The sequence below is a fragment of the Mustela nivalis genome (assembly GCF_964662115.1).
Source record: "Mustela nivalis genome assembly, chromosome: 9".
Lineage (NCBI taxonomy): Eukaryota > Metazoa > Chordata > Mammalia > Carnivora > Mustelidae > Mustela > Mustela nivalis.
Window position 1 is genome coordinate 21,971,952 of NC_139028.1, and position 14,537 is coordinate 21,986,488.

General features: G+C 43.3%; 1 protein-coding gene and 1 pseudogene across 2 annotated transcripts in view; one reads left to right on the plus strand and one right to left on the minus strand.

The window, feature by feature from the left end:
- Positions 1 to 14,537, plus strand: part of UBE4A (ubiquitination factor E4A) — a 42,642-nt gene that overhangs the window by 21,324 nt on the left and 6,781 nt on the right. The window contains exons 13-17 of the mRNA XM_082683558.1: positions 811 to 998; positions 3,923 to 4,023; positions 4,139 to 4,252; positions 7,837 to 8,011; positions 14,292 to 14,472. Coding sequence (XP_082539684.1) covers positions 811 to 998; positions 3,923 to 4,023; positions 4,139 to 4,252; positions 7,837 to 8,011; positions 14,292 to 14,472 — 759 coding nt within the window. The remainder of the gene's footprint in view (positions 1 to 810; positions 999 to 3,922; positions 4,024 to 4,138; positions 4,253 to 7,836; positions 8,012 to 14,291; positions 14,473 to 14,537) is intronic.
- Positions 8,020 to 9,574, minus strand: LOC309840963 (cytochrome c oxidase subunit 7C, mitochondrial pseudogene; annotated as a pseudogene). Its single transcript has one exon. The product of its transcript is annotated as a cytochrome c oxidase subunit 7C, mitochondrial pseudogene (transcript).

Here is a 14,537-nt window from a genome sequence, read left to right on the forward strand (position 1 = left end):
GTCTTGAGAGGCATAACAAGCCAAGGACTTTGCCTACAAAGAATCCAAACGTGCTTGTAAGAGAACCAGTGGGAATTCCACTACAAGTGGCTGGTTAAAATAGTTACCTTAATGCCAAAAACCTTACCAGTGCAGGTAGTTCTGTATGGTCACAAAGTTTACCCTTAACGTTCTGAGTTGCATGAGCAGTCAACACAGGTAAATGCTTTCACATCTCATCTTCTCATTCAGAGCTTCTGCTCCCCTTTCTCAGAGATGCTCACTGACCTGTAGAGTTGCTTCCCTGGAGTTTTTGGTGTCAGGCCAAAGTAAACCGTGTGTGCAAATGGAATGATGCGCAATGCCCTGAGCCGTGTCAGTGAGAAGTAGGTAGAAGCCAGTCCTTCCCTGAGCTGAGCAGACCCAGGGAGAAGTCATGAGCCAACTAGGATTTATCAGGCACACGTGCTGTCCAGCATCAGTAATGTAGAACTGCAGCCTGACCCTGGCCCTCAGGAAACTTAGAAAGGCAGGTTTCTCCTCGATGAAACTGTCAGGGAATGTAAGCAGTAAACAGTAGATTATTATAGAAAAGTAAACAGAATGGCTAGACATTATAGAGAAACTTGAGTACTCGTCCTCATACTTGGCCGGCTGTGATCTCAAAAGTTAAATGATGTTGTACCCTACGTTACCCACAGAAACTGACAGCCTGGACAAGACAGAACCCTCTTTTCTCTTCCAGCAGTGGTTCCTCATGTGGAGAAAATTGTCATCAGTTTGAGAGTTAACTTTTCTACCTGCTCAACTGGCTTTCTGTCCTTTGTGCAGAATGAAGAATCCTCACCTAAGGGCCAAACTGGCTGAGGTATTGGAAGCAGTGATGCCCCACCTGGACCAGACGCCAAATCCCTTGGTAACCAGTGTGTTCCACCGGAAACGTGTGTTCTGCAACTTTCCCTATGCAGCCCACCTTGCAGAAGCGCTAATCAAGGTGTTTGTGGACATTGAGTTTACAGGTAAAGCAGTCCAGAACTGAGAAGCAGATCCCTAGTGGAGTCTCCTAGCTTGATCAGTATTTAATGTCAGAAAAATAGCATCAGCCATCAGTTATGGAATATCTATGTGCCAGCCTTGATGCTAAGTGCTTTTCTTACATTGTTTCATTAATTTGTCACCATCTGGCAAGTTTTACTACATCATCCCTGTTGTACATATAAGGACATGAATGCTTGAAAAGATAATTTGTCTGTGTCATACAACTAAGTGGTAGAATCAGGCTGATTCTGTCTCCCCTCAAAAAGAAAAACAAGGGTGGGGGCGTTGCCTGGGGTGGATCAGTTGGTAAGCAGTTGACTTTGGCTCAGGTTATGATCTCAGGGTCCTGGGTTGGAGGCCCATGTCAGGCTCCACTCAGCAGGGAATCAGCTTCTCCCTCTCCTTCTGTCCCTCCCCCAACTCTTGCTTCTCTTTTTCTCTCTCTCTCTCTCAAATAGATAAATAAAATCTATGGGGATGCCTGGGTGGCTCAGTCAGTTAAATGATTACCTTCGGCTCAGGTTGTTATCATAGGGGTCCTGGGATCGAGTCCCACATCAGGCTCCTTGCTCTGTGGGGCGCCTGTTTCTCCCTCTGCCTGCCACTTCCTCTGCTTGTGTGTGTGCATACACTCTCTCTCTGACAATAAAAAGAATCTTTAATTAAAAAAATCTAAAAAGACCCACATACTCTTATCAATTTTATTACATGCTTGATTTATGTTCCAGCAAAGTATCCTGTTCAGTTACAACCTATGTCTTTTTTCTTTTTCTAGTGGGGGTTGGGGAGGGTCAGGGGAAGAGGTAGAGGATGAACCTTAAGCAGGAGCCACACCAGTGTGGAGCCTAGTGCGGAGCTCAGTCTCACAACCCTAAGGTCATAACCAACTGACTCACCTAGTCACCCCAACCCCAAGTACTTATTTTTATCTGCCTCAAAATTGCTGAGTAGTGGGACAGTTCTTTTTTCTTTTTTCTTTTTTCTTTTTTTTTTTAAAGATTTTATTTGTTTGGGGACGCCTGGGTGGCTCAGTTGGTTGAGCAGCTGCCTTCGGCTCAGGTCATGATCCCAGCATCCTGGGATCGAGTCCCACATCGGGCTCCTTGCTCCGCAGGGAGCCTGCTTCTCCCTCTGACTCTGCCTTCCACTGTGTCTGCCTGTGCTCGCTCTCGCTCGCTCTCTCTCTGACAAATAAATAAATCTTTTAAAAAAAAAAAAAAAAAGATTTTATTTGTTTGTTAGAGAGAAAGATCACAAGTTAGGCAGGCAGGCAGATGGGGAGAGGGAAGCAGGCTCCCCACTGAGCAGAGAGCCTGATGTGGGACTTGATCCCAGGACCCTGAGATCATGACCTGAGCCGAAGGCAGAGGCTTAACCCACTGAGCCACTCAGGCACCCTATCTTTTTTTTTTTTTAAGTAAACTCTGTCTCCAACATGGGGTTCAAACTCACCACCCTGAGATCAAAAGTAAACTGTACCCCATCTCAACCAGTAAATAATATATGTTAGGCACTTATACAAGACCCCTTTTAAAAGAGATGTTCTAAATTAAAAAAATAAAAGTTGTCCTACCATCAGGTGATAAATACAGTTAACATTTAAAGAGATATTTAACATTGTTCTGAGTGCCTTTCCTGTTTAAGTCTTGGTTTTGTCACTTGCTCACCTCTGAGCCTTAGTGTCCTCATCTATAACATGGGGTGAAGTGACAACTAATGAGATAGTTCATGTAAATCTTCCTAATACATACACAGCCACACAGTCAATCACTGCAGTTATCTCATTATATGACCATTTCAACCCTTTACATGCGATTCTAATTCCTGTTTTATTTCTGAGCAAGTTGAAGTTTAAAAATATTAAGAGACTCGGGGCGCCTGGGTGGCTCAGTGGGTTAAGCTGCTGCCTTCGGCTCAGGTCATGATCCCAGGGTCCTGGGATTGAGCCCCGCATCGGGCTCTCTCCTCAGCAGGGAGCCTGCTTCCTCCTCTCTCTCTGCCTGCCTCTCTGCCTGCTTGTGATCTCTCTCTGTCAAATAAATAAATAAAATCTTTAAAAAAAAAAAATATTAAGAGACTTGAAATAAGTGGAGCCAAAGGGAAAACCTATATATTCTGACTCCAAATCCCATATTCTACTTTCATTATATGACCCAAGCTACAAAGATGGAGCAGTTCCTTTGATTGGTCAAAACAGTATAAGCCTCAGGTTTTTAGTCCCTGACCTGATTTTTCAGGGTTACTAAGAGCCAGTTCATCTTGCAGCTGGAATGTTGTCTATGAGGAACGTGGAGGTTACTTAATATCCTGTTCAGCACGTGGCTGTCACTGCCACAACAGTCAGTTTGGAGGCCTCATTCAGAGTCTGATAAGACTTTACATTTGGATATGGAAGTATTTGTTTCCCCTGGCTTTTAGTGGACAGCTTGGTCCTTGTCCTTTTCTGCATGTGGCATCTTTTATGTCTGTCTCCCTCTTTTCTTTTCTTTTCTTTTCTTTTTTTTTTTTTTTTTTTTTTTAATTTTTAATTTTTATTTATTTATTTATTTGCGAGAGAGCACAAGCTGTGGGAAGGAGGCGGAGGGAGAGGGAAAAGCAGGCTCCCTGCTGAGTGGAGAGCCCGATGCGGGGCTTGATCCTAGAACCCCGAGACCACGACCCGAGATGCAGGCAGATGCCTAACTGACTGAGCCACCCAGGCGCCCCGTCTGGCCCCTCTTATTCTGTTAGTAAGGACATAAGTAAACACTTGGCTGTCATTCTGGGCCTTTGTAAACTCCCAGGGCAGATATTACCAGTAGTCTTGACACATTCAGAATAAAAGAAAATGGCTTCCCAGGCATAAACTCTTATCTTTCTCTAGTAGCACCACCTTTGCTGGGTTTTTGCTCTTACCCTATTCCAGGAGACCCCCATCAATTTGAACAGAAGTTTAATTACCGACGTCCCATGTATCCCATCCTAAGGTACATGTGGGGAACAGATCCCTATCGAGAGAGCATTAAGGTGAGAGAGTTTTTGGTGAAGCCAAAGCTGAGTTCTCTGAGTTTTACTTCAGATATGCCCCACTGAGTTGTGGTTCGGTACTAAAATGGTTTTGTCTTGGGCTGGGACTTAACAGGATTTGGCTGACTATGCCTCTAAGAATTTAGAAGCCATGAATCCCCCGCTTTTCCTCCGCTTTCTTAACCTGCTGATGAACGATGCCATCTTTCTCCTGGATGAAGCCATACAGGTAAGAATAAGTAAATTAAAAAATTTTAGGGATGCATGGGTGGTTTAGTTGGTTATGCATCTGCCATCCTCTTGGGTCATGACCCAGGGTCCTGGGATCGAGTCCTGGACTGGGCACCCTGCTCAGTGAGGAGCCAGCTTCTCCCTCTACCTGCCATTCCCTCTGCTTGTGCTCGCTCACTCTCTCTGACAAACAAATAAATAAAATATTTAAATAAAAATTCTTTAGTACAGATTTAACTGCCCTTATCAAATAATAAATACATACTTTTTACCTTCAGATTAGAATAGAGCAGTCTTGGGACATCTGAGTGGCTCAGTCAGACTTCACCTCAGGTCACAATCTCAGGGTCCTGGGATCGAGTCCTACATCAGGCTCCCTGCTCAGTGGGGAGCTTGCTGCTCCCTCTCCCTCTAACCGTTGCCCTTCCATTTGTGCTCTCTGTCTCTCAAATAAACAAATAAAATCTTAAAAAAAAAAAAGTTAGAATAGACCACTCTTTATGCCCATAGTACCAGTTTGGACACCAAAAATTTGTGAGAAGTAATATACCATGAACCTTGCCATTACAGAGGTTGATAGATATTATTACATTAGAGACCAATATCAAGGGTCATTGAAGCCTCATAAACTTGGGCAATAAAGTGGAAAAGAAAGCTAAAACTAAGGTAAACCGGCATGATTAATCATGCTAGCAGGACAGAAGGAAATCTGAAGACCTCGCGTTTGGTCAGTAACTTTCTTTTTTTTTTTTTTTTTTTAAAAAGATTGTAGGGCGCCTGGGTGGCTCAGTGGGTTAAGCCGCTGCCTTCGGCTCAGGTCATGATCTCAGGGTCCTGGGATCGAGTCCTGCATCGGGCTCTCTGCTCAGCAGAGAGCCTGCTTCCCTTCCTCTCTCTCTGCCTGCCTCTCCATCTACTTGTGATTTCTCTCTGTCAAATAAATAAATAAAATCTTTAAAAAAATAAAAATAAAAATAAATAAAAATAAAAAAAATAAAAAATAAAAAAGATTGTATTTATTTATTTGAGAGAGAGCATGAGCGAGGAGAAGGTCAGAGGGAGAAACAGACTCCCCGCGGAGCCGGGAGCCCGATGTGGGACTCAATCCTGGGACTCTGGGATCATGACCTGAGCCGAAGGCAGTCACTTAACCAACTGAGCCACCCAGGCGTCCCTGGTCAATAACTTTCAACCATTGTCCATCCCAACCCATGAGTAACAGTGACTCACTAAGGCAATGATTCTTATTCCCTTCCTGAAAGATTCTGATTTTTGTGCCACTACTTGATAAAAACTCTCTGGTTTTGGTTATTTTTTCATATAAACACTGCAGGTCACCAGACTCTTCACCTATCCATAGGCTCTTACATCTTTACATTTGAAACGTGTGTTTCCCAAGGTCTTCACCTGGGTGCCTGTCACCAGCTTCAGTGCATCATATCCTCACTCGTTCCTCATGGAGCTGCTTTTTGCTCATATTAAAAACTCCCCTAGGGGGCGCCTGGGTGGCTCAGTTGTTAAGTGTCTGCCTTCAGCTCAGGTCATGATCCCAGAGTCCTTGGATCAAGCCCCACAGTGGGCTCTCTGCTTTGGGGAAGCCTGCTACTCCCTCTCCCACTCCCCCTGCTTGTGTTCCCTCTCTAGCTGTGTCTCTCTGCCAAATAAATAAATAAAATCTTTAAAAAAAAAAAAAAAATACAACTTCCCTGGGGTGCCTGGGTGGCTCAGTGGGTTAAGCCTCTGCCTTTGGCTCAGGTCATGATCCCAGGGTTCTGGGATCGAACCCCAAATGGGGCTCTCTGCTCAGTGGGGAGCCTCCTTCCCCCTCTCTCTGCCTGCTGCTCTGCTTACTTGTGCTTTCTCTCTCTGTGTCAAATAAATAAATAAAATCTTAAAAAAATTTAAAAAATCTTAAGGAAAAAAGTTCCCTTATTGGTGGTGACCGCTGTAAGAAAGCTAAGGCAGTGGCCCAAAGGGGCATGAGGCAGGTAAGCCATGCAGGTGGCCTGTGGGATAGCCACAAGCTCCTCATACTGATTTGCAGTCCCTCAGTAACATACATACAGACATACGTAGGTACATACATTTATTTATTTGTTTATTAAGATTTATTTATTATTTGACAGAGAGAGACACAGGGAGACAGGGAACACAAGCAGGGGGGAGTGGGAGAGGGAGAAGCAGGCTTCCCACTGAGCAGGGAGCCCAATGTGGGCTCAACCTCAAGAACCTGGGATCATGACCCGAGCCAAAGGCAGATGCTTAACGGCTGAGCCACCCAGGCACCCCAGTAACTTGTATTTAATCTGTGAGGAGAGTTCTTGCTTTTTTCATAGTCCCATACTTCTTGATTTTAGATAGGCTTTCATGGAAAACACGAACAAGTCCTTTAATAAATAGACCCTTCTGAGCAAGAGCTCTGTGATACAAAGAATGACACCAGATGGCATTGTCATAGGACTGCAAGAATGATGAGAAGTAGACAGTTTTTAATATTTATGCTTCTCCTTCCAGACATCTTGCATATTTGATAGAGCTTTGTTTTTTGAAAGGCAGTTTAGGGTTTGGTTTTGTTGGGACTTTTGGAGGTTTTGGGGTTGTTGTTTTGTTGTTTTTGTTGCTTTTCATTTTTTAAGAAGGATTTGTCCCTTTTTTTCATTTCAGCCTGTTTATTTTTGCCTGGATTTCAGACACGATACTATTTATCCTCCTTTCTATTTCAGATACTATAATACTCACATGGAACAAATTAGTAAAACAAATCTATATGGAACCTCAGCCTTATGCTGAGAAGTAAAGGCTCACATTTCTTACATAGTCCCCCGTTTTCCTGGTTACTAAACTAGATTTTAGGGATATCTGGGTGGCTCAGTTGGTTAAGTATCTGCCTTTGGCTCAAGTCAGCATCCCAGGGTCCTAGGATGGAGTCCCACATAGGACTCCCTGCTCAGCAGGGAGCTTGCCTCCCCATCTGCCTGCCAGTCCCCATATTTGTGCATGCTTGCTCACTCGCTCACTCTCTCTCTGACAAATAAATAAAATCTCTTTTTTTTTTAATTAATATAAAGACAAACTAGATTTTAAATAGAACGGCTTAAAAATAAATAAATAAATAGAACGGCTTAAGGGGCTGGGTGGCTTAGTTGGTTGAGCATCCAACTCTTTAAAGACTTTATTAATTTATTTGACAGACAAAGATCACAAGTAGGCAGAAAGGCAGGCAGGAAGGGGGGGAAGCAGGCTCCCTGCTGAGCAGAGAGCCTGATTCGGGGCTAGATCCCAGGACCCTGAGATCATGACCTGAGCCAAAGACAGGCTTAACCCACTGAGCCACCCAGGCGCCCTGAGCATCCAACTCTTAATTTTGTCTCGGGTGGTGGGGTCGAGCCCCATGTCACACTCTGCGTTCAACAGAGAATCTACTTGAGATCTCTCTCCCTCTGCTTCTGTCCCTCTACCTGTTCTCACGCTCTTGCAGATAAATAAATTGTAAAAATTTAAAAATTAATATAACCACTGAAATATCATCTTCTCTTCAACTGTACTTTCTTCTCTGATACATTTCACCTCTGGTTTCTGTAGTATTTGAGCAAGATAAAGATTCAACAGATTGAGAAAGACCGAGGTGAATGGGATAGTCTGACTCCAGAAGCCCGCCGAGAGAAGGAGGCCGGCCTACAGATGTTTGGACAGCTGGCACGTTTCCATAACATCATGTCCAATGAAACAATTGGTACCCTTGCCTTTCTGACATCAGGTAAGGACAAAGCACTGTGTTCCCAAAAAATCCAGTGGTCAAGATCTGCTTCATTTGAGGGATCAGCCCAGCTGAAACTAAGAAGTCAGACTCTGGCAATAGTATTCTACACAATCTGAGAGGGAAATGAACCACTAGAGAAGCTTCAAGAAGGATGATGCCCAGGGCGCCCAGATGGCTCAGTCAGGCATCCAACTCTTTCTTTTTTTTTTTTTTTTAAGATTTTATTTATTTATTTATTTATTTGACAGACAGAGATCACAAGTAGGCAGAGAGGCAGGCAAAGAGAGAGAGAGAGAAGAGGAAGCAGACTCCTCCCTGCCGAGCAGAGAGCCCGATGCGGGACTCGATCCCAGGACCCTGAGATCATGACCTGAGCCAAAGGCAGCGGCTTAACCTACTGAGCCACCCAGGTGCCCAGGCATCCAGCTCTTGATCACACAGCTCAGGTCTTGATCTCAGGGTCATGAAATCACACGACCACATTAGACTATGCGTTGAGCTCCACACTGGACACAGAGCCTACTTAAAATTAAAAAGAAGATGCCTGTTGAAATGAGAAACATTCACCCTCACACAGCTTGCCAGAAAGCATAAGTTAATATAATTTTTCTTGAGAACAAGTTAGCCATATAAATATATCTGGGGGAGAGTGTGTGTATTAACCTGAAAACATTCTTGAACTCTGGTTAAATGTGGTAGGTCAAAGACACTTACCTGTACTCCCTCTCAAGCTACAGTATCCAGTTCGGTAGCCACTTGCCACATGTGTTTATTAGGCATTTTTTTTTAAGATTTTATTTATTTATTTGACAGAGAGAGATCACAAGTAGGCAGAGAGGCAGGCAGAGAGAGGGGGAAGCAGGCTCCCCGCTGAGCCGAGACCCTGATGCAGGGCTTGATCCCAGGACCCTGAGATCATGACCTTAAAGATTTTATTTATTTGTTTGACAGAGAGAGATACCACAAGTAGGCAGAGAGAGAGAGGGAAACAGGCTCCCCGCTAAGCAGAGAACCCAATGTGGGGCTTGATCCCAGGACCCTGAAATCATGACCCGAGCCAAAGGCAGAGGCCTAACCCGCTTAGCCACCCAGGTGCCCCAAGACTTAGTAGTTTTTTGTTTTGTTTTTTTTCATGCCATAAGTTTATTTACAAACATATTGAGTATGCTGAATTCAAGAGTTTGATCCATTTTTCAAAGAGACTGCACCTCTTAAAATGTTCCTTTCCACATCTGTTTGATTGGTCAATTAAAATATCCTTACTTCTTAAGCAGTTGATGTCTTACTATAAAAAAAGGTGCAGCAAATCCAGATCCAAAGTACAAAGTCATCATAACTAGTAATCGCCACTTGTTTTCCGCTGAAAATGGCAAATTCTTCCCTGGGCCCTCCTCATAGTGGATCCTACGGGCCACAGAGGTTGTGAACCTCCGGATGCTCTGTCCCAACATAGCGCCGTTGGAGGTTCTGCAAAAAGCGCAGAGCCTGAGACGGTACAAATGGCAGCACCCCGACGTCCTCCTCTTTTCACGACCTTGCTCCTCAGCACGTAGGAGCCGAAAGGGAAGAGTAGTTTTGTTTTTTTTGTTGTTGTTGTTGTTGTTTTTTTTAAGATTTTATTTATTTATTTATTTATTTGAGAGAGAGACAGTGAGAGAGAGCATGAGCGAGGAGGTCAGAGAGAGAAGCAGACTCCCCGTGGAGCTGGGAGCCCAATAAGGGACTATTCCCGGGACTCCGGGATCATGACCTGAGCCGAAGGCAGTTGTCCAACCAACTGAGCCACCCAGGCATCCCAGTATTTTTTTTAAAAAGTAAAATATTTCTTCTTAAAAATATTCTTAAAAAAAGGAAGTAAAGGGGCGCCTGGGTGGCTCAGTGGGGTAAAGCCTCTGCCTTCGGTTCAGGTCATAATCCTGGGATCCTGGGATCAAGCCCCACATCAGGCTCTCTGCTCAGTGGGGAGCCTGCTTCCTCCTCGCTCTCTGCCTGCCTCTCTGCCTACTTGTGATCTCTGCCTGTCAAATAAATAAAATCTTAAGAAAAAAAAAAAGGAAGTAAAATATTTCTTCTTAAAAAATAATAATTTTTTATTGATTACATATGAAATGATAACCAAGAATCGCCAGACATTTGAGGAAATCCTCCAACATGAAACACAGATACTGGATGAAAAAAAAGTTTGTTTTTTTTTTGTTTTGTTGTTTTGTTTTTTTAAGATTTTTTATTTATTTATTTGACAGAGAGAAATCACAAGTAGATGGAGAGGCAGGCAGAGAGAGAGAGAGGGAAGCAGGCTCCCTGCTGAGCAGAGAGCCCGATGTGGGACTCCATCCCAGGACCCTGAGATCATGACCTGAGCCGAAGGCAGTGGCTTAACCCACTGAGCCACCCAGGCGCCCCGAAAAAAAAAAGTTTTTTTAAGATTTTATTTATTTACTTGTTTGTCAGAGAGAGCGAGCACACATAGGCAGGAAGAGTGGCAGGCAGAGAAGGAGAGAAGCAGGCTCCCTGCTGAGCAAGGAGCCTAGTGTGGGACTCAATCTCACAAGTAGGCAGAGAGGCAGGCTGAGAGAGAGGGAAGCAGACTCCCTGCTGAGCAGAGAGCCTGATGAGGGGTTTGATCCCAGGACACTGGGATCATGACCTGAGCTGAAGGCAGTGGCTTAACTGACTGAGCCACCAAGGCATCCCTGGATGAAAACATTTTTAAGAGCTGCTTATTTTTTTTTTTTTTTTTTAAAGATTTTATTTATTTATTTGACAGAGAGAAATCACAAGTAGATGGAGAGGCAGGCAAAGAGACAGAGAGGGAAGCAGGCTCCCTGCTGAGCAGAGAGCCCGATTCGGGACTCGATCCCAGGACCCTGAGATCATGACCTGAGCCGAAGGCAGCGGCTTAACCCACTGAGCCACCCAGGCGCCCCATTAAGAGCTGCTTATAATCTCAGAGGAATAAGAGAAGATCTAGCGTCCATAAAACAAGAACAAAGAGGCAATAAAAGGTACTATTCAGAGAACAAGAAAGAGATCTTGGATACTGAAAATAAAGTTTAAGTAATTTTTACCTGTCAGTAGAAGGGTTAGAAGATCACATGAAGGAGCTCTTCCATGAAAGTAGAAAAGAAAGAAGAAGTGTTGGAAATTAAAATGGAAAGGATAAGAAAACAAAGGATCAATCCAGAAAGTCTCAAAAGAGTAAATGGTGTGGAGGAAATTACCAAAGAAATAATACCAAAAATTCTCAAAAACTAAAAGCCTCTTACTTGAAAGTGCCACAATGTGCCTGGCACAGGGACCTTTTAAACTCTCACTCTGAGGTGACTTTGTGACATTTCAGGAAATCAAGGTAAAGAGAAGAGCCTAAAATGTCCCAAGAAAAGTCAGCTAATGTCCAGTGTTTTAAGTATAAAATGTCTTTGATTTTCCCAACAATGACATTGGAAGCTGGAACATACTCCTCATGGAAAATAGTTTTTCAGCCCAGAATGCCATAACCAGCCTCACTGTCATTTCTGTTTGAAGGTGAACATGAGGACATTTTCAAGGGTGAAGGCATCAGATTTACTTCCAGTACAGCGTTCCTTGAGAAGTTAAAAAAGATATATTCCAGGGGCGCCAGGGTGGCTCAGTGGGTTAAAGCCTCTGCTTTTGGCTCAGGTCATGATCCCAGGGTCCTGGGATAGAGCCCTGCACTGTACCCAGTACCCTGAGACCATGACCCGAGCGGAAGGCAGAGGCTTAACCCACTGAGCCACCCAGGCGCCCCCAAAAGTGAAATCTTAAAAAAAAGACAGGGGCACCTGGGTGGCTCAGTGGGTTAAAGCCTCTGCCTTTGGCTTAGGTCATGATGCCAGGGTCTTCTCTCTGCTCCGCGGAGAGCCTGCTTCCTCCTCTCTCCCCCGGTCTGCCTCTCTGCCTACTTGTGATCTCTGTCTGTCAAATAAATAAATAAAATCTTTAAAAAAAAAAAAAGATACATTCCATCAAAGTGAGAGAGTAAATCCAGAGGAGGAAGGTGGAATCCCATAGGAGAAAAAGAAAGTGTCCAGGATGGTGGTAAAAGGAACTTGTATGACTACCATGCAACAGGCTGATAGAGCAAGGAGTCCAGATTGAAGTGACAGATGGGAGCTTCCAGAAGGAGCATTTCCAAAAAATACAGAACTGCTAGAAATGATCTTATTGAGGGGGCGCCTGGGTGGCTGTCATTGGGCGTCTGCCTTCGGCTCAGGGTCCCGGGTCCTGGGACAGAGCCTTCAGGCTCCCTGCTCTGTGGGAAGCCTGCTTCTCCCTCTCCCACTCCCCTTGCTTGTGTTCCCTCTCACTCTGTGTCTCTCTCTGTCAAATAAATAAAATCTTTTTTTTTTTAATTTTATCTGTTTATTTGACAGAAAGAAAGAAAACACAAGCGGACAGAGTGGCAGAGAGAGGGAGTGGGAGAAGTAGGCTCCCCACTGAGCAAGGAGCCCGATGCAGGACTCGATCCCAGGGTCATGACCTGAGCTGAAGGCATCAGCTTAACTGACTGACACCCAGGTGTCCCATAAATAAAATCTTTAAAAAAAAATAAAAGAAAGAAAGAAGGAAATCCTATCGAGAGTTTTACATTTCTGGTGGAGAGGTTAGAAAGATTTAGTGATTGGTACTCTGAAAATAAGCAAACAGATTTTTACAAAGTTACATTAAAAAGTATATATATTACCAGGGTGCCTGAGTGGCTCATTCGGTTGAGCGTCCAACTCTTGGTTTCAGCTCAGGTCATGATCTCAGGATTGTGGGATAGAGCCCCGCATTGGGTTCAGTGCTCAGTGGGGAGTCGGCTTGAAGAGTCTCTGCTGCTGCCCCTCCCCCCACTCACACACCTGCTCTTTCTGTCTCTCTCAAATAGATAAATCCTTTTTTTTTTTTAGTATATATCTTATTTTATATATGTAATCACTAGGATACTATATGGCTCTGCTGTGAGTGATATTTTTACAATCTTCATGACATAAACTAAATTATTTAACCAAAGATTTTATTAGATACTGGGATTTCTATTTGGAAGAGAAGGACAGGAAATACGAGCTAAACTCTCGTCAGTAGTGGAGTCAATAGACTGACTAAAACTAAAACTAACTTACCAAGACAAGGCATGTGTTAATGTATTTTTTTTTTAATTTTTGGAGTTTATGTCCTGTGCTCTAGCAATTCCTTACAAAATCATTGTAAGGAAGTAGTAACTGCAAAATATGTACATAGTGAAGTTAATAAGTGAAATGGTGGGGCACCTGGCTGGTTCATTCAGTGGAGAATATGATTCTTGGTCCCAGGGTTGTTAGTGTGAGCCCCACATTGGGTGTGGAGTTTCCTCAAAAATAAAATCTTTTCTGGGCTTCTGGATGGCTCAGTGTGTTAAGCCTCTGCCTTCGGCTCAGGTCATGATCCCAGTGTCCTGGGATCAAACCCCTCATCAGGCTCTCTGCTCAGCAGGGAGTCTGCTTCCCTCTCTCTCAGCCTGCCTCTCTGCCTACTTGTGATCTCTGTCAAATAAATTTAAAAAATCTTCAAAAAACAAATTTTAAAAAATAAAATAAAATCTTTCTTGTGTAAATAGATATGAGATGTTTATAAAATGTCTAGCAGTAAAAATAATGTCTAGCAATAAAGATAAGTAACACACATTGGGAAATTGTGTGGCCATTAAAAAGAATGCAAATCGAGGAGGAAGACGAGGAAAATTTTTTTTAAAAAGTACAAATCATTGCTACCCTACAGAACTTTGTCTTATGGAAAAGCTTATAAATCTGGACTCATACTGTAGAAACTAGCCATGTGTGGCTGTTGAACACTTGAGATGTAAGGTCAGTGTGCCTACAAAACTGAATTTTGAAATTAACTTAAATAGACATGTCAGGCCAGCCACTGGCTATCATGTCGGACAACACAGGGACGTATATTTACCAAAATGGTGAGATATTTATGATATGGCTAATTAAAAAGTAAGTTATAGAATATATACATGCAATCATTTTGTTTTAAAAATATGTATGTTTGTAAATATGGACAGAAAAGCTAGAAGGATGTATTTGAAAATGTTAACAGTGTTTATTTCTGGGTGGTAGTTTGATAATTTGTTTTTGCTCACCAATGTTTTGTGACATGCCTACAATGAAAATGTATTACTCATATAATTTTTTAAATATTCCCCAGAGGTCTCCAAGTGAAACTTTAAGACATAATAAGTGAAAGATGGCTTATAGGTTGAGTTTTCACAGACTGCCTTTTTTTCTAGAGATCAAATCACTCTTTGTGCATCCTTTCCTGGCTGAGCGCATCATCTCCATGCTGAACTACTTCCTGCAGCACCTGGTTGGCCCCAAGATGGGGGCCTTGAAAGTCAAGGACTTCAGTGAATTTGACTTCAAACCCCAGCAGCTCGTATCAGATATCTGCACAATCTACTTAAATCTTGGGTACCTGAGATTTAATTGGGCAAGCCAGAGGGAATGCTGATGTTCTAATTTGGGGTTTTGATAAT